The following is a 24,858-nucleotide window of genomic DNA, read 5'->3' as shown; positions in this document are numbered from 1 at the left end:
ATGCAGACAGCTACACAAACAAACTTCTAAGAGGATTTTGCACAAAATTCTAAAAAAATTACAAATATGGTGTAAAAATCAAATTTTATTTTGTCTACTAAAAAGTTTTAGAATTATTTATCTTGTTCACACAAACATAAGCCCAAAAACGTATTTTTCAGACTCTGGAGGTCTGAAACATGAAAATCAACAACAAATTCTTGAAAACTTGAATACTATGTTTTTCTATATTTCGTACAGAAAAAAGTAAAACAGTTTTATAAATACATTGAAAAAAATATTCTAAGTCGACTTAAAGGCCCTTTTTAAATATACACATACACTAGTGTGGAAAACTTAAGCAACATGTGTGCTTTCTACCATAACTCCACATGAAATGATCTGAGAATACATGAAATTCAGAAATGAGAGACAGCATTTTGTACTGTTGGCGATGACGAAAACATAGTTCAGCAAAATTGAATATGATGCATATAGTATTGAATCAAACACAAAAAGGCTTTATTGAACTCATAGTATCGTTACACATGATGGTCCAAGAGGAAGAACAACAAGCAGATGTTCCTTAGTATGGGATATGCCCTCCCCTTATTGCAATGGTTGCTTCTCACCGTCTCTCCATACACAGCACCAAATTGTTCATCAGTTCTTCAGGTAAAAGTGTCCATTCCTCAATCACCAAGCTAAGAGAACATTGCCCACTCCATTCGAGTGATAGCTTCACTTTCCAGTAGCTGGTTTAATAGCACCTCGGAATAAATGCAGATGGGGAAAGATCATCTCCTTACAATAGCGATCTCCGGTTACAAAACCTCTGTCGAAAACGGGGAGCTCAGTCATCCCGTTCAGCATAATGCCTCCTCAAACGACAACTCCAGGACCACCGTAACGGTCTCTTTCCGTGATGTTACTGGGATGAAACCTCCCGTGTCCCGATCTCTCTCCAAATCAACTGGCGTTGAGAATTGCTTGTGACACTGAAGCGACTCTCGTCCGTAAAGAGGACATGACTCCATTGATAAGATGTACAGTTTTTGTGCTCCTTACACCACTCTAAATTATGTCATGGCCAACTTTCAAAGGGATGCAGCGTTCAGGGCGGCGGGCGAATAGGCCTCCTTTGTAAAGCGTTTGGCCACAATAAACCGCGACACTGCCGCCCTGTTGCTGAACAATGGAACTTGCTGACTGGTATCGAGCTCTTTTCGCCCGCAGGACGATATATCGGTCATCCACTGCAGTTGTTTTCCTAGGGCGGCCACGACCAACCTTTCTAACAGCTGTACCTATGATTTGAAAGGCTTTCCAAGCGCACGAAACGACACTTTTGTTGATTACGAACTCTTCATCTACACTGGTCAAACTACGCCTCTCATCGAGATTTTCGATGAGAGGCGTAGTATTCATCTACATGTGAAATTGTCCAGGTGATTTCTTCTAGCCATTTTTCAAGAAAGAACTCATTTGCACTTGCAGCGAATGTCTTTAATTATGCCTCTATTTTTTTTCTTCCTTTGTAGTCTTGAGCTGCGCGCGCCGACCGCACGTGTTTTGCATACACTTACGTCGCCTATGATTTTTTGTTCCTGACATTTGCATATGCATCACCTTTCTACTGAACTGCTTGTTCATTGTGCTGATCGCAATAACCCCTTTTCAGCAATTTCACGGATAGCCGCTTAAAATTTACATTGTTGCTTATGTTTTGCCTACCAGTATTTATACCCACATAATACACTTATTGCTACAATACAAATATACACAAATTGCTTAATTTGGCAGTTTGCTTATTAATTCTTAGTCATTATTTCACTCACTTGGTCATTATTCTTAGACTGGCTGTTTTTAGTACAATTATGGAAGAAATAGAAACAGTGAAGATAAAGAAAAAAAATGATAAATGTTTTAATATTATAAAATACAAATAATTAATGTTAAATACAAAAAAAAAATCAAATATAATTCTTTCTAAAATTTCACAGCTACACACACACACACACAATTAATCCGTTTGAGAAGATTATTTTCTAAAAGATTCTTACCGTTGACTCCAGGCCTTTGGTTAGCATCTAGAGTAAGCAATTGGTCAATAGCACTTTTTGCATTATCAGAAAGAGCTTCTTCTCCATCAGGCCATGGAATGTCTAAAATTTGCATCCATTTATTTGTATTTGAAAATTAAATACTTTTAATGCACAATACTCCACAATACGAGGCTTAAATAGATACACAAAAAATTTAATAAACGTCATAGTAAAATTTTAAAAAATTAAAAGGCAATAAAAAAAACCCAAAAGAGATGAAACTAAGCAAAATAGGACAAAATATAAATGCAAGATTCACTTAAAAGGAATATACTAACACAAAAAACAAGACATAAATTACAACAAAGAGAAGTTCATAGAGAATTTAAAATTAAATTTCGATTTTAGAAATAATGTTTCAAAGTAGCAAATACCAAAAACAAACTTAAAAGAAAAAGTAAATAGAAACACACAAACGAAAAAAATTGAAGTGAAAAATATTAAAAGAGAGGGTAAGAAGAATTGGGGAATAGAAGAAAACGAGAATAAAAACAATACCAAATAAAGTATTATTTAATAATATGAGCAATAATTCTAGATTATAATACAAGAGCAATGTTATTTATATTTACAAATGTCAGCCAATTCCGCAAATGATAAGAAAGAGGATTTTGTATTTATAAATGAAGTCAACATAACTGGTCACCTCTTTTTTGAAATATCAAGTTTTGTTAAGTGTTCAGTAATACACTCTATGTCCTGAATTTTGCTTAAGGCATATTTGTTTTATACAAAACTACCTTCTACATTAAAAATATCACACGTGAAAAAATTTTAATCTTTAGCAACACTGGTGATATCAACTAGTCAAATATATTTGTGCTCAAAGGAATACATCTGTCTATGAGATGTGACTGCGAATGTTGGAAACATTTAACAACACTGGCGAAATGGTCATACTTCCAGCAACGGTTACTGGTAGTTTGTGATATATGCAAGAATACACACAAGATGCTCTTCCACACGGACATTCATACCGACATCCCAACTTTTTAATTATATTCACATGACCACCTTCCCAAATAATCACCAGTAATTATATATAATTACCGGTGATTATTCATAATTACCAATAAGTTTGGTGTTATTTATGAATAATAACCAGTACATCATATATATATAATATATATCATTAGACCATAATTACTTGCTTGTGAGAATTTAAATATATATATAATTCAATAGTTTTTCTAATACATTCAGAATATCAAATATTGCATGTTGAATGCAAACTAGTTTAAAAATTACACTCAAAATGTAAATGAATTTGCATACATGTATCTTGATTAAAATACAAGTATAAATTTCAGTTTTTTATTTAATATTTAAATACTATTTCAAACTTAATAAAAAAAATTTAGTTTATGATTCTTGTAAGCATAAATTACAGATAAGATTTTATTATTATTATTATGAAAAGTCAATAGTTAATATTCATGCTACATTCCATCTTTAATTAACATTTATTCATGGTATTTATATCAATGTAATATCTTTAAAGAAAAATTTGGAGTATTAAGCATCAAATTAGGGTTACATACAATACATTTACTGTAACTTTAGGAGGAAAAATCCATACCTCTTTGCAAAATATTATTAAAAACAGCTTCTGCTGTAGAATCATTAAAAGGTGGAATACCAGTCAGGAATTCAAACAGACAAACACCTAGAGCCCACCAGTCAACAGGAAAACCTTTAAAATGAATTCAAATTATGCATAAAATTCATAGACTGAATTTTTAAATATTCAAGAAAAACATAAATTTTTTATTAATCGTAAAAAATGATTGTAAGGTTCTAATTTCATGTCAAAAAAGCACCACTACATCTGGTTTTGATGTATAAACATTGCTGCATTTGGATTCTATCAAAATTCTGAAACAAACTTTTAAAAAACCTGAAGTTGCAATAATTTTGGCATTTTTTTAATGCAAACAAAATAAACATTATCATATTGCTTGGCTCTTTTTCAACATTCAATAAGACAAGTAGTAGTAGTACATATCTGGTACTCTTTGAAAAGATTTTTTAAATGTTCCTAAAGATTCATATAGTTAATGTTATAAGGCCAATTAAATGCAAAAATCAATTGAAAATGAAACCAATATTAAATTTACAGCATGTATGTTCTAAAAAATATTACTGGAGGTTTTAAAAATAAACTAATCTAAAATGCCATGCTGTTATTAATTTAATAATAATGACAAAATAATTAATAGTAAGATTAATTTTAAGGTAATGATAATATAATTCTTTCAATTTTCTATATACCTTATTTATAAAGAAATTAAAAATATTATTCTTTCTGTGCCCTGGACAAAGAAACATCAAACTATCTTGTAAAAAAGTTTCATTTTTTAAAACCAAGGGTAAATTTATAAAAATCGTGCAATATAAATAATACATTTAGAATTCATCTTCATGGATTAAATATGAAGGTATAAAGTAATGTTTAAAATCTCTTACTATGCTCTTTGCGAAGTAATAATTCAGGAGCTAAGTAATCAGGAGTCCCAAGTATTCTTTCACTCGAATCTGGTTCAGGCCCCCTGCGCACACTTTTGGGTGTTCTGAATCGTGCTCGAGAACGTTGCAATGGGGTCTGCAAAGGCACTTTTACATTCAGAAGAAAGAAAAAAATTTAAAAACACAATTGTACATATTAACCCGTTAAAGCCTGTAGTCCTATATAGAAGGAAATTACATTTTATTTCTGTGGCAAAACTTCAATACATTTTTTTTCTCATGTTCTTTTTTTTGCTAAGAAGTCAATATGTATTCTTAAATTTCTTAACTGTTTTCAAATGGCATAATTTTTAACTAGGATTTTTTTTTTTTTTTGCTGTGGTTTGGTTTATTTTCAGAGAAAAAGAAGGAATTCCAAGGCAATCTCTTTTATATATTATAATAATTAGAAAATCGTTTAATTTATATCGATGAAAAAATGTTCTTCAGGTTACTTTTAATTCCTTTTTTTATATATATAATTTTTTTCTAAAAATAAATTTAAAATAATAATAATAATAACTTAATTTTATAGTTATCTAGATATTTTTAAAATATTTTTTTAAAGTAATTTACTAAAATCTATACTTTTAATTAAGTTTGACATTAATAAATTAATGCATAACATTTGACTTCAAAAGGACTTCTTGATTTGGAAGATTTCTTTGGTTTAATTTAGTCATATTAATCTGGAACTACATAAAACATTTTGATCTGATCTCATAATACTAATTTATTTTCAAGTGACAAGGAAGACACCCAAGCTGATATAATTATTTCATACTTTGACATTACATTAGAAGGAAGACATTCAGCAATAAGGATTATGTACATGAAGAATCTCGAGTAGAATCAAATTTTAGAACTACTGCTATTTGATTTTGAATGAGATATTTCACTACAAACCCCATTGTTCTGTGCCTTTCTAAATAATGAGAAATAAATTTAGTGGATATGCTATAATATATAGCTAAAATATGTTAAAAAATTAAAAGCAAAAAAACTGAAACTTTCATTGCAACACTGCAATTTAAAAGTTTAAAAAAAAATCTATAATCAATCCAAATATAAAAAATTTAAACATATAAAAAATGGCTCATCAGTAAATATAGGATAAGAAAAAGATTTTTTTTAATTACTCTTATTTATTTAGAGAATACAAAAAGGAAGTAGTATATAGACACTTGTGACAGTTACAAATGGATCAAGTGTGTGTGCATGTGCGAATAGAAAACTAGCATGGGACAGATTTGTTCTTTATTTGTTAAAGGCTGTAACCTAAAGGAAATCAAATAACAAGCTTCCTCTTCAGTTGTCATTCTCTTAACTATTGCAATTTTTTTAATGATTTGTATTTCAAGGAATTTATGAATTAAAGTTACTGATGTCCTGCAAAAGCAGAATTAAAAATCTAAATCACCATGAAAGTGGAATTTAAATTATCCAAATTTCAATTATTTAACTATTTAAATATAATTTTCACAGATTATATACAATAAACAAAATTTCAAATGCTAAAGTTCATCCATAAAAAATAATTTATGACAGACTACTAATTTTATGAGTATTAGAATTTCCTCGTCATCATAAATATAATGCAAAATTACATTTTTCATAATGAAAATTTTTTTTCCTGTTTAGAAATTTTAAAGAGAATAGAATTTGGTGCTGTAGTGCACTGCATGACCTTACACATATTGACTGTGCAAGCCTGAACATAATAGATGAATTTATTGTGACAATTAATTAAATATTAAAATGTTTATAAAAAAATATTTCCACAGAAAAAGCATTTAAAGGAGCATTAGATGCCTTTTAATTTTTACCCACCAACTAATTAAAATTTAATTAAAACAATTATTAAAAAAATGTATGAATGTTAGGGGAAAAAATATTTTTATCCAAGAAACATCAAGTATAACACAAGAAATTGAATGTTCTGTCCAGATCAATAATATTTTTGATAGTCTGGTAATAATAAGCCAATCAAGATTTAAAAAAAAAAAAAAACTCATAAAATAGTAAACCAATGTATACATGCATTAAGAGCAGACAAAAACAAATACTTACAACAAACCTTGAACTGAACATTCTTTTGTCTCCAGGAGTCGAAAAAACTGAATTTTGGTCAGACATTGCAAGGGATTGTTCATCTACCTTGTTGCTGAAACAACTGCCCAACTGTTCAGCTGAGCTATCACTTTTAAAACAAAAATTTACAGATTTTTTAGGATAGTTAGCTTCCGTTAAAGGAGACTGGAAACTTTTTAAGTACATAGATTCAGAAAGTGAATGAGTATTTTTATATTCCGTCTTGTGTCTGGGACTTTCCAATGAGAAACGGCATTTCTTCACATTTCTGTCTGAGAAAACATTGCACATTGTGGTTTCATTTGAAATTATTTCTTTGTCAATTTCATGATCTTCAAAGCGCAAATCAGATAATACAGCTGATAGTCCAGTCTTATTATTAGGCAAGTTTTCATCATCGGAGCTAGAAGAATGTTTTCTTTTATGTTTTGGTTTTGATGTATTAGAGCCGCAGTTAAATTCACTTTCATTTGTTTCAGGTTTCATTTCTAGAGCAGTGGTTAATGATCCAGATAAACGAATCTCACGCAAGTTTTTTGTAGAACGAGAGGAAAGAATTTTTCTCTTTTTCTTGGGGCAATAAGGTGTGAAGGTGGAATTGCTGCTAGACGTAGAGCTAAAAGAGTCATGTCTTGCCAGTTTTGATCTTATGGGCGATTCTGTCAAGGAAAAACAATAGCAATAAGAATTTAAAAAAAAAAAAAAAACTTCTGACCTGTTTTTACATATTTTATATTCTACAACAATGTAATGTAGGCAAATAATGAACTGGTTAATTTACAAAAAACAGCCAGCACAATATAAATAAGAGACCATTATAAACTAGAGGCCCAACAGTTTTTCAGAATTTAAATCTTCAGCCACTTGGTGCATGCACAAAAACTTGGATGGCCTCTGTCAAATTGTCATGTTCAATAAGAATTAATGATATAAAAAAAATTCCAGTTTTAAAATAATTTTTCCTGACTTTTCCTACCTCTTGGAATTCTCTGATGATTCCCGGTCGGCTAATTATCCTGCTTATGCAAAGAAATTTTTTTTTAATTAATACCGATTGAAAAGTTGCACAGAAATGAAATTGATATCGTCGAATTATTTAAGATAAAATTTTGAATTTTAATATTTTGTAATTTTTTTTTGATGTAATCTCCCCCAAAATTACTAAAGAATACAGACAAAATTTTGCAAAAGGTAACAAATTATCTTAGCCTGAAACTTTGTCTCTTGTTGAACATCTATTTAATCTGCTAGCGAAAAATCTACTTTTCCTTCCTCCATCTGAGAGATTAATATGTTGCTTTTAGGCTATGTTAAATCACTACAACAATGCCAATAAAAACGATGGCAAATGTTATGTATAAAATAAATGAGATTTTTTTTAAGTGGAAGATTAGTTCAAATTTAGTTTGCTTATATTAACGTCTCGTATTAAAGCAACACTAGGGCTATTTGGGACGGACCTAGTAATTTTGAACCGTGGTCAGATGACAAGGACCGCACCTGAGCTGGCACCCCTTCTCCAAACTCCCACACCACAGCAACAAGGGAACGTTTGGGCCCGAAGAATTTAATGTGCACCAGATCTGCTTACACGACGGTTCTTCAGGTCTTGAACCTGAAGCTCTCTGGTTCTGAAGCCGAGACCTCACCACCAAACCACCGCGGCCTGGAGAGATTAGTAATTAGACAAAGTAACCATTAATTTTAATGAGTTAAATTTTTTAATAACAATTGAAACAAATACACAAAAATGGTGTTGATATCACTGAAAAGATAAAGTTTCGATTTTTAAGTATTAAAATATTTTTCTTGTTAGATTATTTGTTCTTAAGTTACAGCAGAAGAACGACAACATTTCGGTCAATTTTTAATTAATTGAATAATAAACATTTATTCTTTGAAAAACTGACAGTGTTCTTTCTTTTGTCTAAAAGAATAAATACATGAAGTGTGGTAACATGCATATATACATAGATATATGCATATGTTGCTACAATTACTTTTTTACATTAAGATTGGCAAACTAAATCCATAATTGTTTCATTGATACTTGCTTATATAAGTAATGGAAAATAGTATCAAGTTTTTTTTACCTACCCTTCCAGAGCTGGATTAATGATTGGTGATTTTAATTATTTGTGTGCTTCTGCAATTGAAAAATCTGATTTAACTTCCTGGCAGATTTATTATAATATAGCACTTCGATATGCTCATCTAAATTAAGAAAGACATGCTTAAATGTTGCTCGGAGATTAAAAGTTTATAATTGTGACAAAGATGCTTTTTGAATGCATTCAGAAACTGTGGCTGCTTGAATACCTCACCAAAGTGAAGGGAGAAATTCTTTTTTTTTTTCCCTTCACAGTGGGAAGAGGTTTAACTCCAGTGTTATTTTTGAATGTATGTACTTTCAGTTGCACCCCTTCCTGTTAAAAGTTTTAAAATCAGGGAGATGAATGAATTTCATTAAGGGTGAACAAGCGATTCTACCAATCAAAAGAATTTAAAAGGACATTTGTTGTGTTTGATTCAACATTATGTCTATAGATTGAAAATTCCATCTTAAATAAAAATGGTCATTGAGAGGAAAGATCTAAGCAAAAGTAGTAGCTTAGAGAAATATTACAGCATAAAACATATTTTTAAATCATATGTCACCAAAAATTTATATACACATTTTGAATATCAATAGCATAAATAAAAATTAATTTTTAAAAAACAAATTATTAAAAATTTTAATTGCTATCAAAATTAATATAGAAACTCATCAGAATCATGAATTAATTTATCTATCTTGATAGAATTCTAACAAAAGTATAATCATAGCAAAGTGGAAAGACTTATTTCACACTAATTAAATCTCACTCTAATGGATTTCTTTCGGAAGAGATACTAGAAACAATGCTTATTGTCAAAATCAGCAAAAGTCAATGAGTTGAGAATATTGTACAAAGAGAATGCTACAAAACATTGACTGGCATGCATAACAAAATCCTTAATTTCATTGGTCAATAAAGGGCAATCAAATCCAAAAATTCATTTTTACCTAAATTCCTCACTAATTCTGCATCAATATTAATTATTATGATTTATGAAACTGATGTATATTATTAATTTTTTTATCCAAGAATTTTTTCATTCAAAATGTTTAAATGTTTTTGTATTTGCTATAAGTTATTGTTTAATACCATTGTTTTAATCATTTCATTTTTAAAAAAATGACTTTCAACAAAAACACAAAATAATATTCATTCTTTAATCAATAATTAAAACTTTGTTTCATTTGAAAATTATCATTTATTTACCAGAACTTGTTTCTTTTACTTCCAATAATTTGTCTGGAGTCTCAAAATTCAAAGCCAAAGGTGACAGAACTGAACTAAAATCTGAACTGTGACGGTCTACACTACACCGCGAGTCAGACATATAAGACCTTCGTTCCACAGAAGACTCCCCTGGAAAAGATGGGCTAGCAGTACTTGCTGCATTCAAGCTGCCTTTTTTTGAAGACTAAAAGAAAAATAATTTTAAAAATTATCATTGTCTAAAATATCAGGGGGAAAAAATGCTGAAAATTTTTATTAAATATTAGGATTTTAGGTTTATAATTGCAGTATTTTTTAAATTATTTTTAGAATTGATGTTTAGCAAATTTTGAATTTTAAAAAATAATCTATATCTTTAAAGTAATTGACAAAAATCAATCCCCCCAGCTCAGGCACCAATCGGTTTTGACCATTTTTATTTTATCTAAAAACTCAAGACCTTTCCTAAATATATGTCATCATTGTCACCTGAAATGAAGAGTTGGGCAGATTAACACTTGCCAGACAGCCAATGGGTCTCTTACCCATAAAGAATTATAGACTCCTGCATGTGTGAACAAGAGAAAAGCAAGAATCTGTTCAAGCAAGTATCTTGTGACTCTTCTCAATCAAATAAATAACACAGCAATTAGTTTTATTTAATAAACACAAAATGTCTTCCAAGCAAGGCTAGGGATACCAAAGGCACTTAGCTTTTTATTACTTTCAGAAGCCTTGCCAAAGCAGAATAAATCCTTTTACACATCAAGAAATCATAACGAGAAATCCTTTAATCCTTTTACACATCAAGAAATCAGCATGAGAAATCTTTAATCCTTTTACATATCAAGGATACTGTGGTATTTCTAGGAAGAGCCCTTTACCACTGTATTTTTATCACTAATTTCCCCTTCCCCTTCATTTTTGCAATTGCATTTTACTATCGACAACTAATGAACCAGGCTCCTAATACGTACGTTCATTCATTTTCTTTAAAAACATGCAATTTGATGGCCAAATCAAACACTGTGAAAAGGGAACTTCCATACATCCCTTTTGTTAGCAATGTAAATTTATGTATTTTGAGATGCTTATTTAATCATAATCACATTGTTAAAATGAGTAATAAAAGTGTAATATTATTCCTACATACTACCAAAACAAATTTGTAAAGAATTATCTGACACTTAAATGCTTAATGACACTATGATGATATGGCACACAATTGCATTAGAAAGGTTCATGTACATAACAAACAGAACAAGTATAAAATTATTTGAAATAACATAGTTTAGTGTTGTTATAATGGGACACTAAAGATATTTTATTGTGGAAATCATGAACAGGAATGCATTAGAGATTAATTGAAACTAAATACATTCAATATTCTTGTTCAATGAGATGGCCACCAAAGGTGGTTATACTCTGTTTCACCCTAACTTGGCAGTAGTGTATATTCTAGGCATGCCGAATCGCAGTCGTCGTCAGGGGAACAGGGTTACTTTAAAGTACAATGTTACTAGAAATGCAGATCGCTGGCGAAACTTTATCTCGAAAATTTTTCGCCAAATAGTAAATATTTATTTACTTTATCATATTATCACTTTATCGGAGAATTAATTGTTTCCTTATTTTCATTATTTTTTCAATATTATTCACACATTATTTTAATAAATCATTAAAGTTATTTCCTTTCGTTTCACCGTTTCTCAAAAGAAAACACTATATTTTTCAATATTCTGTAAAACGTAGTTCGGCTAATGTTTTTCGAAAAGATATCTGTATCATCGTTCACATCTTTTAAAACTTTATCTAATGTTGGGATCTCATTTCAGCGAAAAAAATGCATGGATTTTTCGTCAAATACAGAATAATGTAAAATCATCATATTTTACAAGACCTGAATGTTTATCTACTGAGCCTGGTCGCTTCTTTCTAGGGGTACTTTGCCTTTATTTCTTTTTTCAAAAGGAAAACTGTTCATTGCGAAACATCTGTAAGATGCGAAACTTTATCAATGATTTGATTGATAGAATCTTAAGGGTTTTCTCGGAGTCGAGAATAAACATTTAATATGTTTTTACATGTTGCACTTTTTGTTGGTTTCACTCTTCTTGAAGGTGTGCACAGCATAGTCGGTGAAAACACTTTCTCTTTTTCAAACATTTTAGAAGTTAATAGAAATGACGAATCGAATAAATATTCACTAAACAAAACTAATAACTACTAATGCGATTAATAGTATCAAAAATATCAGCTGCTAAAAAAGCGAGAATAAAAAAGTACGGAAGATGATAATGGTTGCGAACTGAATGAAGTTGAGTTGGCGGAGACGTAAAAGAAAAGCGCGCCAAATATTGACCTTGAAGACCGGTTCTAGCCAAAGTGGGATTCATTATGTCAATCTTTTAGTTTTATTCGTTCGCTTTATTTACAAAATACTTAACATATAAGCACTTCTAACTTGAGAATAATTTTAAATACATATTGATAAAAAAGGATTTCTGTAATTTATAATATTATTTGATAAATTTCTGCGCATTTTAACTATTTTAAAGTCAGAATTGATGGGGAACTCTTTCCCAACGCGGAGCGTCACATTTTCTACCTTTTACAATACTGCCAAGTTAGGGTGAAACAGAGTATAGTATATAAAGCATAATAGGTAAAAGGAAGTATATATATGTTGGTGTGCGTGAAGTGGTAAACATAAATTTGATCTTAAAATAAATATAAATTTCTAATTAAAGTTTTTTGTACATATTAAGCTTCCTTTTTAAATAGCAAAAATACCTAAAAAGACATTGTTTTTGACTTTCTTGTACATAAAGTATAATAATCATCAAAAATGAGATTCCTGTGAATCTCCACATTCAGATTCTCTGAATCAGAAAAACATAGTTTTGGAATTGCATTCATCCATCTGTGCGAACACAATAATTCAAAAACTTTTCATGTATAATTTATGAAATTTGACATATTGTCTTTACAACAAATTTATACATTTCTACCAAATTTTGAATGGAATATATTCACAGGAAATTTATCTATCCATATGAATACCATAACTATAAAACTTAAAAAGCCAAATTGATAAAATTTAGGGCAAAGATTTGGCACCTAAAATACAGATCCATATCCTATTGTCGAGCTAAAAGAAATTCTGTAATTTCAGACAATATGAAAAAGCTGTGAATTATGGAATAAATTCTATGATGATATAATATATAGAAAGATGCAGCGCATTATGTCTGTGGACTCTTCCTAGTGCTTTATTAAATCGAATTGCTGATGCTTATTCATATAGTTGCAATTATGATATATTTGCAATAGATTATATGTTGCATTACTTTTTTTATAATCAGTTCATTTTTTATTAATTTTCAATAGCTTCAATAAAAAAAATTATAGAGTAATATAAAACTTTATCATGCAAATATTTATATAAATTTTATAATCTGTGCCTCCATTTATCCCTTTTCAGATTTCAACATTAACTCTTTGAATTCAACTCAATCCATAATTCATATCACTAAATGCTTAAAGACAGGATTTTCCATATTTTGACTTTTTTAAAAATGTAACAAATAAAGAACAATACAAATCCAAAAGCAGATGTCAGGGATAGCAGTTGTCCAGGTGTGCGATTTGGAAGGCCATCATTTGATTCACTGTTATCGTTAGGAGATCCAAGGAGGTCAATAATTTTTATAGCTGAAATTAATATCAAATAAACCTTTTATTAATCATTACTTTTCAGTTAAACCATTTATTTTTATATTTAATGTATGTAAGTATATTTCAGAAAACATCATTCAAGTTTCTTCCAAGACTTTCGAAAAATCTTGATTTTTTTTAAAAATGTGATTTTTATCTGTCTAAAATCAGTTGTAAAATATCCACAGTGAAAATTCATTTTCTCACCAAGCACTCAGGATATTTTCTTGCATTTAAGGCCAGCATTTACAAGAGCTGTATAAACTTACAAAAGAATATTTGGCATTCATTATTTAACTAAGCAGTACCGTTCAAATAGTGCTAATTATGCTCAGATAATAGATCACAAAACAAAGAATGTTTGGAATTCATTATTTAACTAAGCAGTAGAGTTCAAATAGTGTTGACTATGCTTAGATAAGAGACAAGACCATTTTATATTTGGAATACACTTCTATATTTTTAACAGTAATGGTTCTGAATTTGATTCACATTTTTTTACATATATCTTACAGAATTAAAACATAAACAAAATTATCATTTCACATAGATATATGTCAGCAATAACTGTACCTAATATGGTTTAACATAAAATGGCATAATAATCTTTTATTGATACAGGGTATAACTTAACGATTCTATTTTAAAGATATCTACAGACAAAACTATTGCTCAGAAATCAATGAAGGGCATAATAAAGTGATCGGAAATTGAGTGAATAAAAAAACTTGAAAAATTTCACCACCAGAGGTTTCCTAATTTTTAATTATTACACATTTACAGCATTTTATGTATGCTATTATTTATACAGTTCAAATTGCTATTATCAGTACAGTAATTAGTTACGAACCAAATTTTATTACAAAAAACATGTTCAGTATGATGTCCATAACTTTCATCTATTATCTGTAATTGTAAGACAGCATGATCCACAATTGACCATTTTGCATTCTGGGAAATGCTATTTTAAAGATCAAGTAAAATTCTTGTTACGATTTACTAGCTGTTTCAAATGCCTCCAAAGCAAAAAGTCACATGGATTAAGATCAGGGGATTAGAGAAGCCACAGATCATGGAAATGACAGCAGATGACATGTTCTTCTAGAAGGTGATTCTTTTTTAGAATGTCCTTACCACAAAGGCTAATATGTGGTGTAGCTCCATGTTGCACAAAAATTGTGCGCGAAATGTAATAAAGTGTTTGCTAATCTGGAATAGTTCTTTTCTGTAACAATGATGCATGGGGTTGCTCGATGACCGAACATGTTGCAGAATTTCAAGCACTTCCTCGAAAGAAAAAAAATGGCCCGAGAATAAATGATTCAGTAATACCACACTATATTGTTCCTTTTGGCAACTGCAACAGAGCCTACGAATATTAAATGGCTCTGTTTCTTCAAGTTTGGTTATCATTAATCAAAAACTTTCTACAGTCAATGAATCCTTTTGCATCAACTTCAAAGATCGATATTTCCATAGAGCATCTACTGTAGAATACATTTTGATAAAACAGTTTAAGTAACAAAACTCGATCCATTAAATGTGATAACATTTTGATTGACAATAGCGAGTTTTTTTCAAGTTTTATAACAGTTGCTGCGAGTCATAGATTTGAGTTGAGTCACACAAATCTGAGTTTTTGTTTCTTATTTTTGGTTCGTTTAAATCTTTTGTTCGAAAATTAATTACAGAACAAATTTTCTGTTGAATGCAATTATGGAATGATACCGCATTACAAGACTTAGCAGTGTCGTATGCGCATTCAAAGATTAATTCATTACGGAACTCGAGTACCTGCAACATAAGACATTTCATCTCTGGAATGTTTTGCTTTCTGGTGCTAACTGTCAAAGTGGTTTTTTTAATATATATATATATAAGTTTCAGTTGAGGTCGAATGTGGTCATATAGATGGCAGCTGCTATCGAAAGAATGACCAAGAATATTTTTAAGTATTTAAATTAATGTTTACAGTTCATTTTACAGACTTTGTAATTTAAAACGTTATTGTGTTAGAATGATCTGTGGATAAACAGATAGTGAAATATAAATTAAAAGCAGTCGCGAATATGTAATAAATTAGAAAACGCCCTCTAATAATAAATTTTGAACTTTTTTTTTTAATTTGCTGCAACAAACTTGCTTCTCTTATTACATTGAACAAAAAAAAAAATATCATAATTTTCTGAAAAATAGTTTTATCTGTATACTACTTTAAAATTGAATCAATTAATTATGGTTATTATTCTATATTTATAAATCAAGTTAAAATGCTTTGTAAGTAGTAAATATTTTTGAAATAAAAGTTTTCATGCTTGTCTCAAAATGGTCAACTCAGTGGTCAATTAAAATAATTTTTTTAAAAAATCAGAAAGTTACTGCAAACTGATTTTTTTTGAATTTTAAGAAAGAATTCTACAGAAATGAGGATAATCATATCATAAAAACTAATCATGATTAAAATATTTTCTTTTTTATTTAATAAATTAAAATATTATTTATAATCTAAAACATAGGAAATGAATTAATAAAAAAGTTCATCACATAAAAGCAATGAAGAATAATGTATATAAAACTATATATACATTTACACTTTTTTCAAGTTGTGGTTGAATTAAAAAACAAACAACTAAATACTCAAAAATAAAATTTAATATAATTCATCTTTTAAAAAATTAGTTCATGCAGAAAATACTAGAAAAATGCTACCTAACTGAAATGCATCAAGATTGAAAGGAGCGAAATTTAATATTATATATTTCTTTTATTGTTGTTTTTAATTTCCCATCACTCCTTTGTAAAATCTGATAACATCAAAAGGAGATATTTGAATAGGTAAAAAACAGTAGAATCATAAATTTAAATTAGCATTGCAGAATTATTATAAAAAAACATTCAACATAAATCAAAATATAACCAACACCAATAGTAAAAATTTGATAGAATTTGAAACAATACATGCTAGAAACGTGAAATCCGATTTATACTTTTGACAAATAAACTGTTCTTTATTGAATTTTGGATTTTATCAGTCAAAGAGATGAGACTTAAAAGTTATATTGAACTGTATTTCCTAAGCGAAAAAGCTTAACAAAATCATATTTGTTTGGCATGGGAGAAATTGTGCACTTTAGAATTGCGAATTGGATGAAAATTCTTGATGGACTAAGATACCTTTCAGTCTTTTTAGGAATATTTGTAGATTGTCATGCTGTCCGTAAATTGCACGATGAGGTTTGCAAAAATCATTCATTAAAACAAAAGAAATAAGGGCTTCAGTAACAATAACAGATTGACAGATATTCTTTTTATTATGCAACAATTGATGCAATCAAAACAAGCAAATACAAACATACGTGCAATTTTTCCAGCTAGAGCTCCAAAATTATATTTTTACTAAAACATAACTGCAAAGATTAAAATTCTTTATAACTCTGAGGATTTATTTTAAGATTATTCCGAAAATATTCTCCATCTAATCAAAGAAATTTATGAGTGAGTACTCATCACTAAGTTATTGAATATGCCAATAATATATTAAATAATTTCCCCATTTTAGTGTTATTTAATTTGCTGAACATTAAGAAATGGTGCAGATTTCCTAGAATTTTCATTTCATTTACTTTCAAATGATAACTGGTAGTAAAGGATAAAAATTAATTAAACATTCCAATGGTCAATCTGTCCTACAATTAAATTTTATGCCATCCGAGTGAAAAAAAATTAATCAAATCTATGCTAAATTAAAATTGTCTGATCATAAATTTAATATTTAATCAGTTGTGATTTTCTGATGGTTTTTAATGTTTATATTTCCAGAAGAGTACATCTAAAAATACAAATAAATATATTATATAATCCTCCAAAAAGAAACCATTGCAAATTGACTGTCAAAATTTTATAGTTTTTGTGAATATTTCAGAACTATTTGAGCATGCACATAATTTTTTGAATTCCAACATTTTCAGATAACAACTTTGCTTCCATGCAGTACTTTCAATATGTTACAATTCACTAGTTTCCCTTACTCGTGTTTAAAAATTTCTAATGTGAATTATTCATCCATTTATTCCATGATTTTATAAAATAATTTTCTTTTAATGAGTTAATGTTTTTCCCCCCTTCGTTTTGAGAAATATGCGATTGTTTCAGAGATATAATCAAAAGTTCACTGGAAATTTCATTTTTCAAAACCCTATAACTCTCAAAGCTATTATAAGAACTCTATAAAATTTTATTGAGAGGTTAATTTCATGAAGAAAATTAATTCAACAAAAAAAAAATTAGATAGCCATAATGAAAAAAATTGGTATAGTAATTAATCAACTATGTTAATTAATTCGGCTATGGTCAATTGAAATAAAACTGTCACCTTGAATCAGTTCCATCTACACCAATTTTATGGAAATGTAATAATAAAATAACAAAATTACAGAGTTGTTCATTTTTTTTTATGACTATATAACCTATAGAATCTCCAATAAAATTATCAAGAATAATAGTTTAGCTAAGACATGGTGATTGTTTAGAATAAGAGGAGAGGGGATTCAGTGGCAATAAATGTGTTCCAATCAGTTAATGTTAGAAAACAAAGTCCTGCAAGATTTCGTCAGATAAATAAGAAATTAATAAAAATTTTACTATAAATGTTACAATCTGTGACATTTATTCAATTGATAGCTTACGTTTATTTACAGTGATCTTTGATAGTCCAAAATCAGTAAGTTTTATATGTCCAGTAGCAGATATCAACATATTGTCTGGTTTGAGATCCCTGAAACAATAGAAAAAAAAAACATTTAAATGAATGTCTTAATAATTTCTCTAGAAAATAGTAGAAGTGCAATGTGACTTCAAAAAAAAAAATATAATTAACAAAGAATTTCTAAAAAGAAAATTCACAGATATTTATTTGTCTTACAAGTATATCTTGAAATAATTTGCGATCTTGATGTGTATTAAAATTATTATATTAGATTGTATACAGGTACTCGTGTTTCTCTGAACAGATTTATAGTAATTGTAAAAAGCCTTTTATAAATTGTTTTTAGTTAACTCAAATTAGCGTCAGTTTTAAAAAATAAAAATATTTAACATTAGCAGCAATCATATTGATGTATTTTCAAAAAGAAAAAAAAATCTAAAAAATTATTTTGAAATTAGTCATGCTATTAATTTAAAAAAATTAACAGCATCATTCTGAAATAGCTAAAAGAACTTCAACATCTTTCTTTCTAAACAAATTGGTCTTTCACATAAATTTCAATACTGAAATAAATATAAGAATATCAATGTTATAACATTTTAATAATATTCTGCAGCTTTTTTTAAATTTTTGAAAATTGTAAAAACTTGTAATAAAGGAATACCTGTGAACAATATTATGTTTATGCAAATATTCCAATGCATGGGCAGCTTCTGAAGCATAAAAAACAGCCATTTCTTCATCGAAGAAACCATAAATGTGAAGGAGAGATTTTACGTCACCCCCAATCATATATTCCATAACCTAAAAATAAACCATTTGTCTGATAAATTATTATTGCATAATTTTTGTTTTAATTTTTTATATAAAAAAGAGAAAGGAATAAAAGTGTGAAAAGAAGAAAATTAAAAAGCATTAATAATTCACTAAAACTTCTTTTCAAAATATATGCTTCTTCAAGTCAAAAAAGTAGTAAATAAACTATAAAATTATTCGATATCAGTTGAAAAAAAAGGCAAAGAAATTACTGTGATGTAAATAAAAATGCATCACTATATAGTGTAGATTTAAAATATAAACTGTTAAAATCTGTGGTTAGGATACCTATATAAAGCTCAATGTGTGTGTGTGTGTGTGTGTGTGTGTGTTGGCGATCTACAGGCCAGGCCATTTGACCTACAGCTACCAAATTAGGTACATGTATACCTTAGAGGTCGGGAATGTGCACCTGGGGTCCCTTATTATGAATTTTTAATTAGAATTTCAATTATTAATTAAAAACTAACTTTCCCGCCAAAAAATCTTCCATTTTCCCCTTCAGTAAGGCTTCAGTTTTTTTTTTTTTTTTTTTCCCCAACAGTAATTAGGCTAGGGTTAACATTTTTCGGCCGATTATTTCAAACGATTCTGTTTATTTTCTTAATGTTTTATGCATTTAAAACTAAACAATGTTAATTAATCGATCTTTCAGATTCATTCTGAAGTACTTTTGAATTAAAATAACACAGAATAAAGGAAATTAAAAATGTCTAATCTGTATAGCGTTACCCCAACTGGCGTAGAAAAATTCACGCATTTGCGTTACCGTAACTGGCGTTGAAAATTCACGCATGCGCATTGTGTTCTGATTGTTGACAATATTATCAACGGATGATTCTTGATTTAAATTATTTTTAGGTTAGTTGCATGCTTTTGTAATTAAATTGTATATATGTTAGTTATATATAGATATATATAGATATATATTGTATATGCTTATAGTTTTAAGTACATCGTTTTTTAAGTATTTTTTTTAACCTGTTTTCGACCGATTATTTTAAACGATTCATTTTATTTTCTTAGTGTTTGATGCATTTAAAATTAAACATTGTTAATCAATCGATCATGATGAATCTGAGAAAAATTTGTTGACAAATTCTTGAGATATTACATAAATTAAGAAAGATATTCTTTAGTGCCCATAAAGTTTAAACGCTCAGTTACATTGTTATCAGTAATCATATTACAAAAAAATGCTTTGTTTCAGTAAAAAAAGATATTATATTAATTGCAGATTAATTCTTTCCACTTTAATTTAAAGCATAAATTCTACGGGAGCTAATAGAAAATTAGAGAGATACATATTACGTTATGACTGAAGGCCTTTATAATATTATGAGTGAATTATATGACTATCAAAATTTGAAGTTTTAAAATATTTTCATGAAGAATCTATTAAAGTAGGAATTGCATAAAATATTTAATTATTAAAATTTAAACGAACATTAAGATTGGCAAACCAGCTGGTCGCCAAAGGCGGCTAGTTAGCAATAAATCAATAAAGCAAACAAATCAATTAACCTAATTATTAATTATATTCAGTGAGGAATTTCTAAATTACAATATTTAAAAACTAAAAAACAAAATAAAAGAATGTAATTATTTGAAAATTACATCAGTCAGAGATTTATAGCAGATAATCTTAAAATTTATATTTTATTTCAAAAATAGAGGTATTTTATGATGGTGTAAGATAAAAACTAAAAGTTCATAATTTAGTAAAATGATTCTTATTATTTAACTAATCTGCAACAAAATGACATACAGGGTGGTTATAATTAAAGTGCTAGAGTTTGAAGGACTATAAAAGAAAAACTACTTGAAGTATCTTGAAGAAATTTTGTACATGTTATATTTACAACATGGGGAAATGAATTATGCAATAAAAAAAATTAGTTCAACTTTTTGTCATAGGTGGCGCTTTTTAATTGCAATATTTTATACATTGTAATTATAACATTTTTCTTTGATAAAATATGAAATGCTTAATGTATTACAATATTTTTTCAGTATGAGATCCTTGAAGTCCTATCAAATGCTGCAGACGCAGGACAACGTGATACATAGTAATACCTAATGTATCCTGCTGAATTTCTAGGACATGTGTAGTAATGCTGCTTTTTGAAGCAACAACAGAGTTAGGTTTGTCCTTGTAGACGCGATCTTCTAAATATCCCCACAGATAGAAATCACAAAGATTCAAATCAGGTGAACAAGGTGGTTACGCATTTTGGAAACATCTGCTAACTATACGATCCTCACTAAAAGTTCGGTGAGGCAGGTGTGTAACACAAGAGTAATGAGAGGTGATGCTCCATCTTTCATGAATATTGTTGAATCGTGGCAGTTTCTGTCTGTCAAAGCAGGCATCACATTACTTTCTAAAATTTGAATGTAACTAGTACCTGTTACGGTGCAGCAAACTAGCCCTGTTGGTGTAAGATTTTCGAAAAAAAAAAAAAAAAAGGACCAATAATAAAGTCAGCAGTCATACCATAGCAAACTGTAACAAACGTTGAATGCAAGGGTTCCTCAAAACAGTATGCAGGTTGGATGAGCCCCATATCCTACCCCAAGCAGCAAGAGAAGTCGCTAAACGATTGGCCAAGCATCGCAGCCATCTGATATACGCCGCCCGTATTTTGCCAATGTCACCTTTGCATTGGCGCGACATCGGATTTTGACCATATTTTTTTCTGTCGCCTCTGAAGATCGCTTTTTCATCGGGGCGAACTCCTACGGCGACTTAGTGAAAAAGACCGGCTCAAAGCAATCGGCCCATAGTCGCCTCGATGTCGGAAAAGTTGCTTTTCCTAGGTGGCGCTATGCGAACATATTTTAGAAATTTCCCAAGAATCACCTGGCGTGTATTGGATTTTGAAATTCAACCAGCAACGCATACTGTCATTTCAAGAAACTTGGTAAGTGTAAAGTTTTTATTATTATATATTTGTAAATAATATATTATTTATTCTAAATAGTGAATAAAAAAGATTACTTTTGTTGAAGCCGTTCGAATTCGTTGCTTACCTGAAACATGGAGTTGCACGTGATATTATTAGCGTTAGGCGTAAGCGACCATTATCATTTCTTTTCTTGTTTGTATTCTTTTCAAGTGATTTTATTTCCTATCTTTTTTTTGTGTGTGTGTGTCTGTTCTTAAATTATTGCAGATATTTTTCCATTTCATTTACAATGCCTTTCCTTTTGTTAACAACAATTTCTAATGAAAAAAGTTTTAAAAAAAATATTAAATTGCGTTCTTATGTTTTGATTTTGCAATAACATTTGTGTTATTATTTTTATTTCGACATAAGGCTAAAAAAATAGATTAGCAGAATATATTTATTGTAAATTTCAAAAAAAAAAAAAAAAAAAAAAAAATCTTTAAAACTTGCAATTATGTAGTTATATTTGAATACTCTTATGTGAATAGTTTATAATTATTTCACCTTTCATAAAATAGTAACATAAATTTTACACCCATTAGTTTATATTATTTTTCTCTATTGTCCTAAACATTATTATAATATTTGCCTATATAGTTCATTATCAGATTGAAAACATTATCAAGCTTATGAAGTTCTATATATCTATTTTACTCCTTAATTACATATCTCCAATTATCAACAAATATTTTATTTGTACTTTTAAAAGAAGTGAAAGCTCAATCATTATTCTAATTAAGGAATATGTTTTTTAGGTTCATCAAATCTGCAAAAAGAAGCTCTTTTGCTTGTTAATTACTCATCTCCAATTGTCAACAAATGTTTTATTTGTACTTTTAAATGAAGCGAAATCTCAATTACTGTTATAATTGTTTTCTAGGTTCAGCAAAAAGGGAAAATGAAATGTATAAATAAATGTATAATTTTTTATATGTAGCTGAAGATTCAGTTATACATATATATAATATTTATATAAATGTGTGTGGATTTTTAGAAATTTCAAACTCTTCAAGTATTACATAATAAATAAAGTTTAAATAAATTTTTTATAAATTACTTTGTGTCAATATTATTTATTCTTCTAAATTATAAGTCGTAGTTTCAGGATTTTGCATGGGTGTATAAGTCATTACAGAAAATTCAGTAAAAAATATCAAGTAAATTATTATTTTACTTTGTATTTCTAAAATATTATTTAATGAAGGTCTTTGTAAATAAATTGTTTTGCATAGTTGTTTTTCTTTTCTCCTAAAAATAAAGAGGGGAAAATAATAATTAAAAAAAAATATTTGTCTAAAGAAATTTTGTATAATTGAAAGTAGTGTTTACATTTTTAGGTATGGAGTTTTTGTGAAATATTCAGAGTTAATCATAGATCAAATTTGGTTCTTGTGCCATTAAACAAAACCAAACTAATCATAGATTTTTAAAAAAATTAGAAATTTGAAGTAAATTGTTAATTTGTGCTTGTAAAATGTTATCAATTGGACATTAGCTAACACTAACATTTGTAATGAGGTATAAAATTTCTACACCATAAAGTAACTTTGTAAGTTAATAATAAATAAGATTTCGCATAAGTGAAAGAAGTGTTGTATTTTTGTGCATGGAATTTTTGTGAAACATATTTTTCAAATATTCAGAGTTAATCATAGATCAAATTTGGTTATTTTGCCACAAATCTAAACCTCACTAAACATAAATTATGAAAATATTAGAAATTTGAAATAAGTTATTAAATAAGAAGTAAGTTTGTGCTTGTAAATTGTTGTTTATTGAATATTAGCTAACACTAACATTTATAATGAGGTTTAAAATTAATGCAATATGAAGTAACTCTGTAAATTAATAGTAAATAAAATTTCCTATAATGGGAAGAAGTGTTCCATGTTTGGGTATGGAATTTTTGTGAAATATTCAGTGTTAATCCTTAATTAAATTTGGTTCTTGTGCTACAAAACCAAACAACTAAATATAGATCAAGAAAATATTAGAAATTTGAAGTAAATTATTAATTTGTGCTTGTAAAATGTTGTATGTTGGACATCAACCGACACTAACATTTATAATGTGTAAAATTTCTACAACTTGAAGAAACTTTGCATGTTAATAGTAAATATAAGGAATTTTGTAGAATTGAAAGAAGTGCTGCATTTTTGTGTATGGAATTTTTGAGAAATATTCAGTGTTAATCAAAGATCAAATTTAATTCTTGTGCCATAAAACTAAACTAATCATAGATAATAAAAAAATATTAGAAATTTGAAGTAAATTATTATTTTGTGCTTGTAAAATGTTATCTATTGGACATTAGCTAACACTAAAATTTATAATGAGGTATAAAATTTTTTCATGAAGTAATTTTGTAAAATCAATAGTAAATAGAATCAGTAAAACTGAAAGAAGCGTTACATTTTTGTATATGAAATTTTTATGAAACATATTTGTGAAATATTCGGGGTTTAACATTGATCAAATTTTGTTATTTTGCTACGAATCTAAACCTCACTAAACATAAATTATGAAAATATTAGAAATTTGAAGTAACTTATTAATTTGTGCTTGTAAAATATTTTCTATTGAAGAAACATATAATAGGAATTATATAATTTAGTGTTTTAAACTATTTTTAACCAATGCATTAAATTTTAGGGTGTTAAAATAGGAATTTGTGTTTTATTCAT

General features: G+C 28.5%; 1 protein-coding gene across 1 annotated transcript in view; it reads right to left on the bottom strand.

Moving 5' to 3' along the window:
- The window catches only part of LOC129961861 (serine/threonine-protein kinase greatwall-like), a 46,647-nt gene that overhangs the window by 3,098 nt on the left and 18,691 nt on the right, over positions 1-24,858 (bottom strand). The window contains exons 5-12 of the mRNA XM_056075459.1: positions 19,072-19,211; positions 18,388-18,476; positions 13,587-13,699; positions 9,986-10,190; positions 6,660-7,339; positions 4,551-4,686; positions 3,664-3,777; positions 2,043-2,144 (exon numbers count right to left, since the gene is read on the bottom strand). Coding sequence (XP_055931434.1) covers positions 2,043-2,144; positions 3,664-3,777; positions 4,551-4,686; positions 6,660-7,339; positions 9,986-10,190; positions 13,587-13,699; positions 18,388-18,476; positions 19,072-19,211 — 1,579 coding nt within the window. The remainder of the gene's footprint in view (positions 1-2,042; positions 2,145-3,663; positions 3,778-4,550; positions 4,687-6,659; positions 7,340-9,985; positions 10,191-13,586; positions 13,700-18,387; positions 18,477-19,071; positions 19,212-24,858) is intronic.

This window comes from Argiope bruennichi, chromosome 2 (assembly GCF_947563725.1).
Source record: "Argiope bruennichi chromosome 2, qqArgBrue1.1, whole genome shotgun sequence".
Classification (NCBI taxonomy): Eukaryota; Metazoa; Arthropoda; class Arachnida; order Araneae; family Araneidae; genus Argiope; species Argiope bruennichi.
This window is presented reverse-complemented; position numbering and strand designations above follow the sequence as displayed.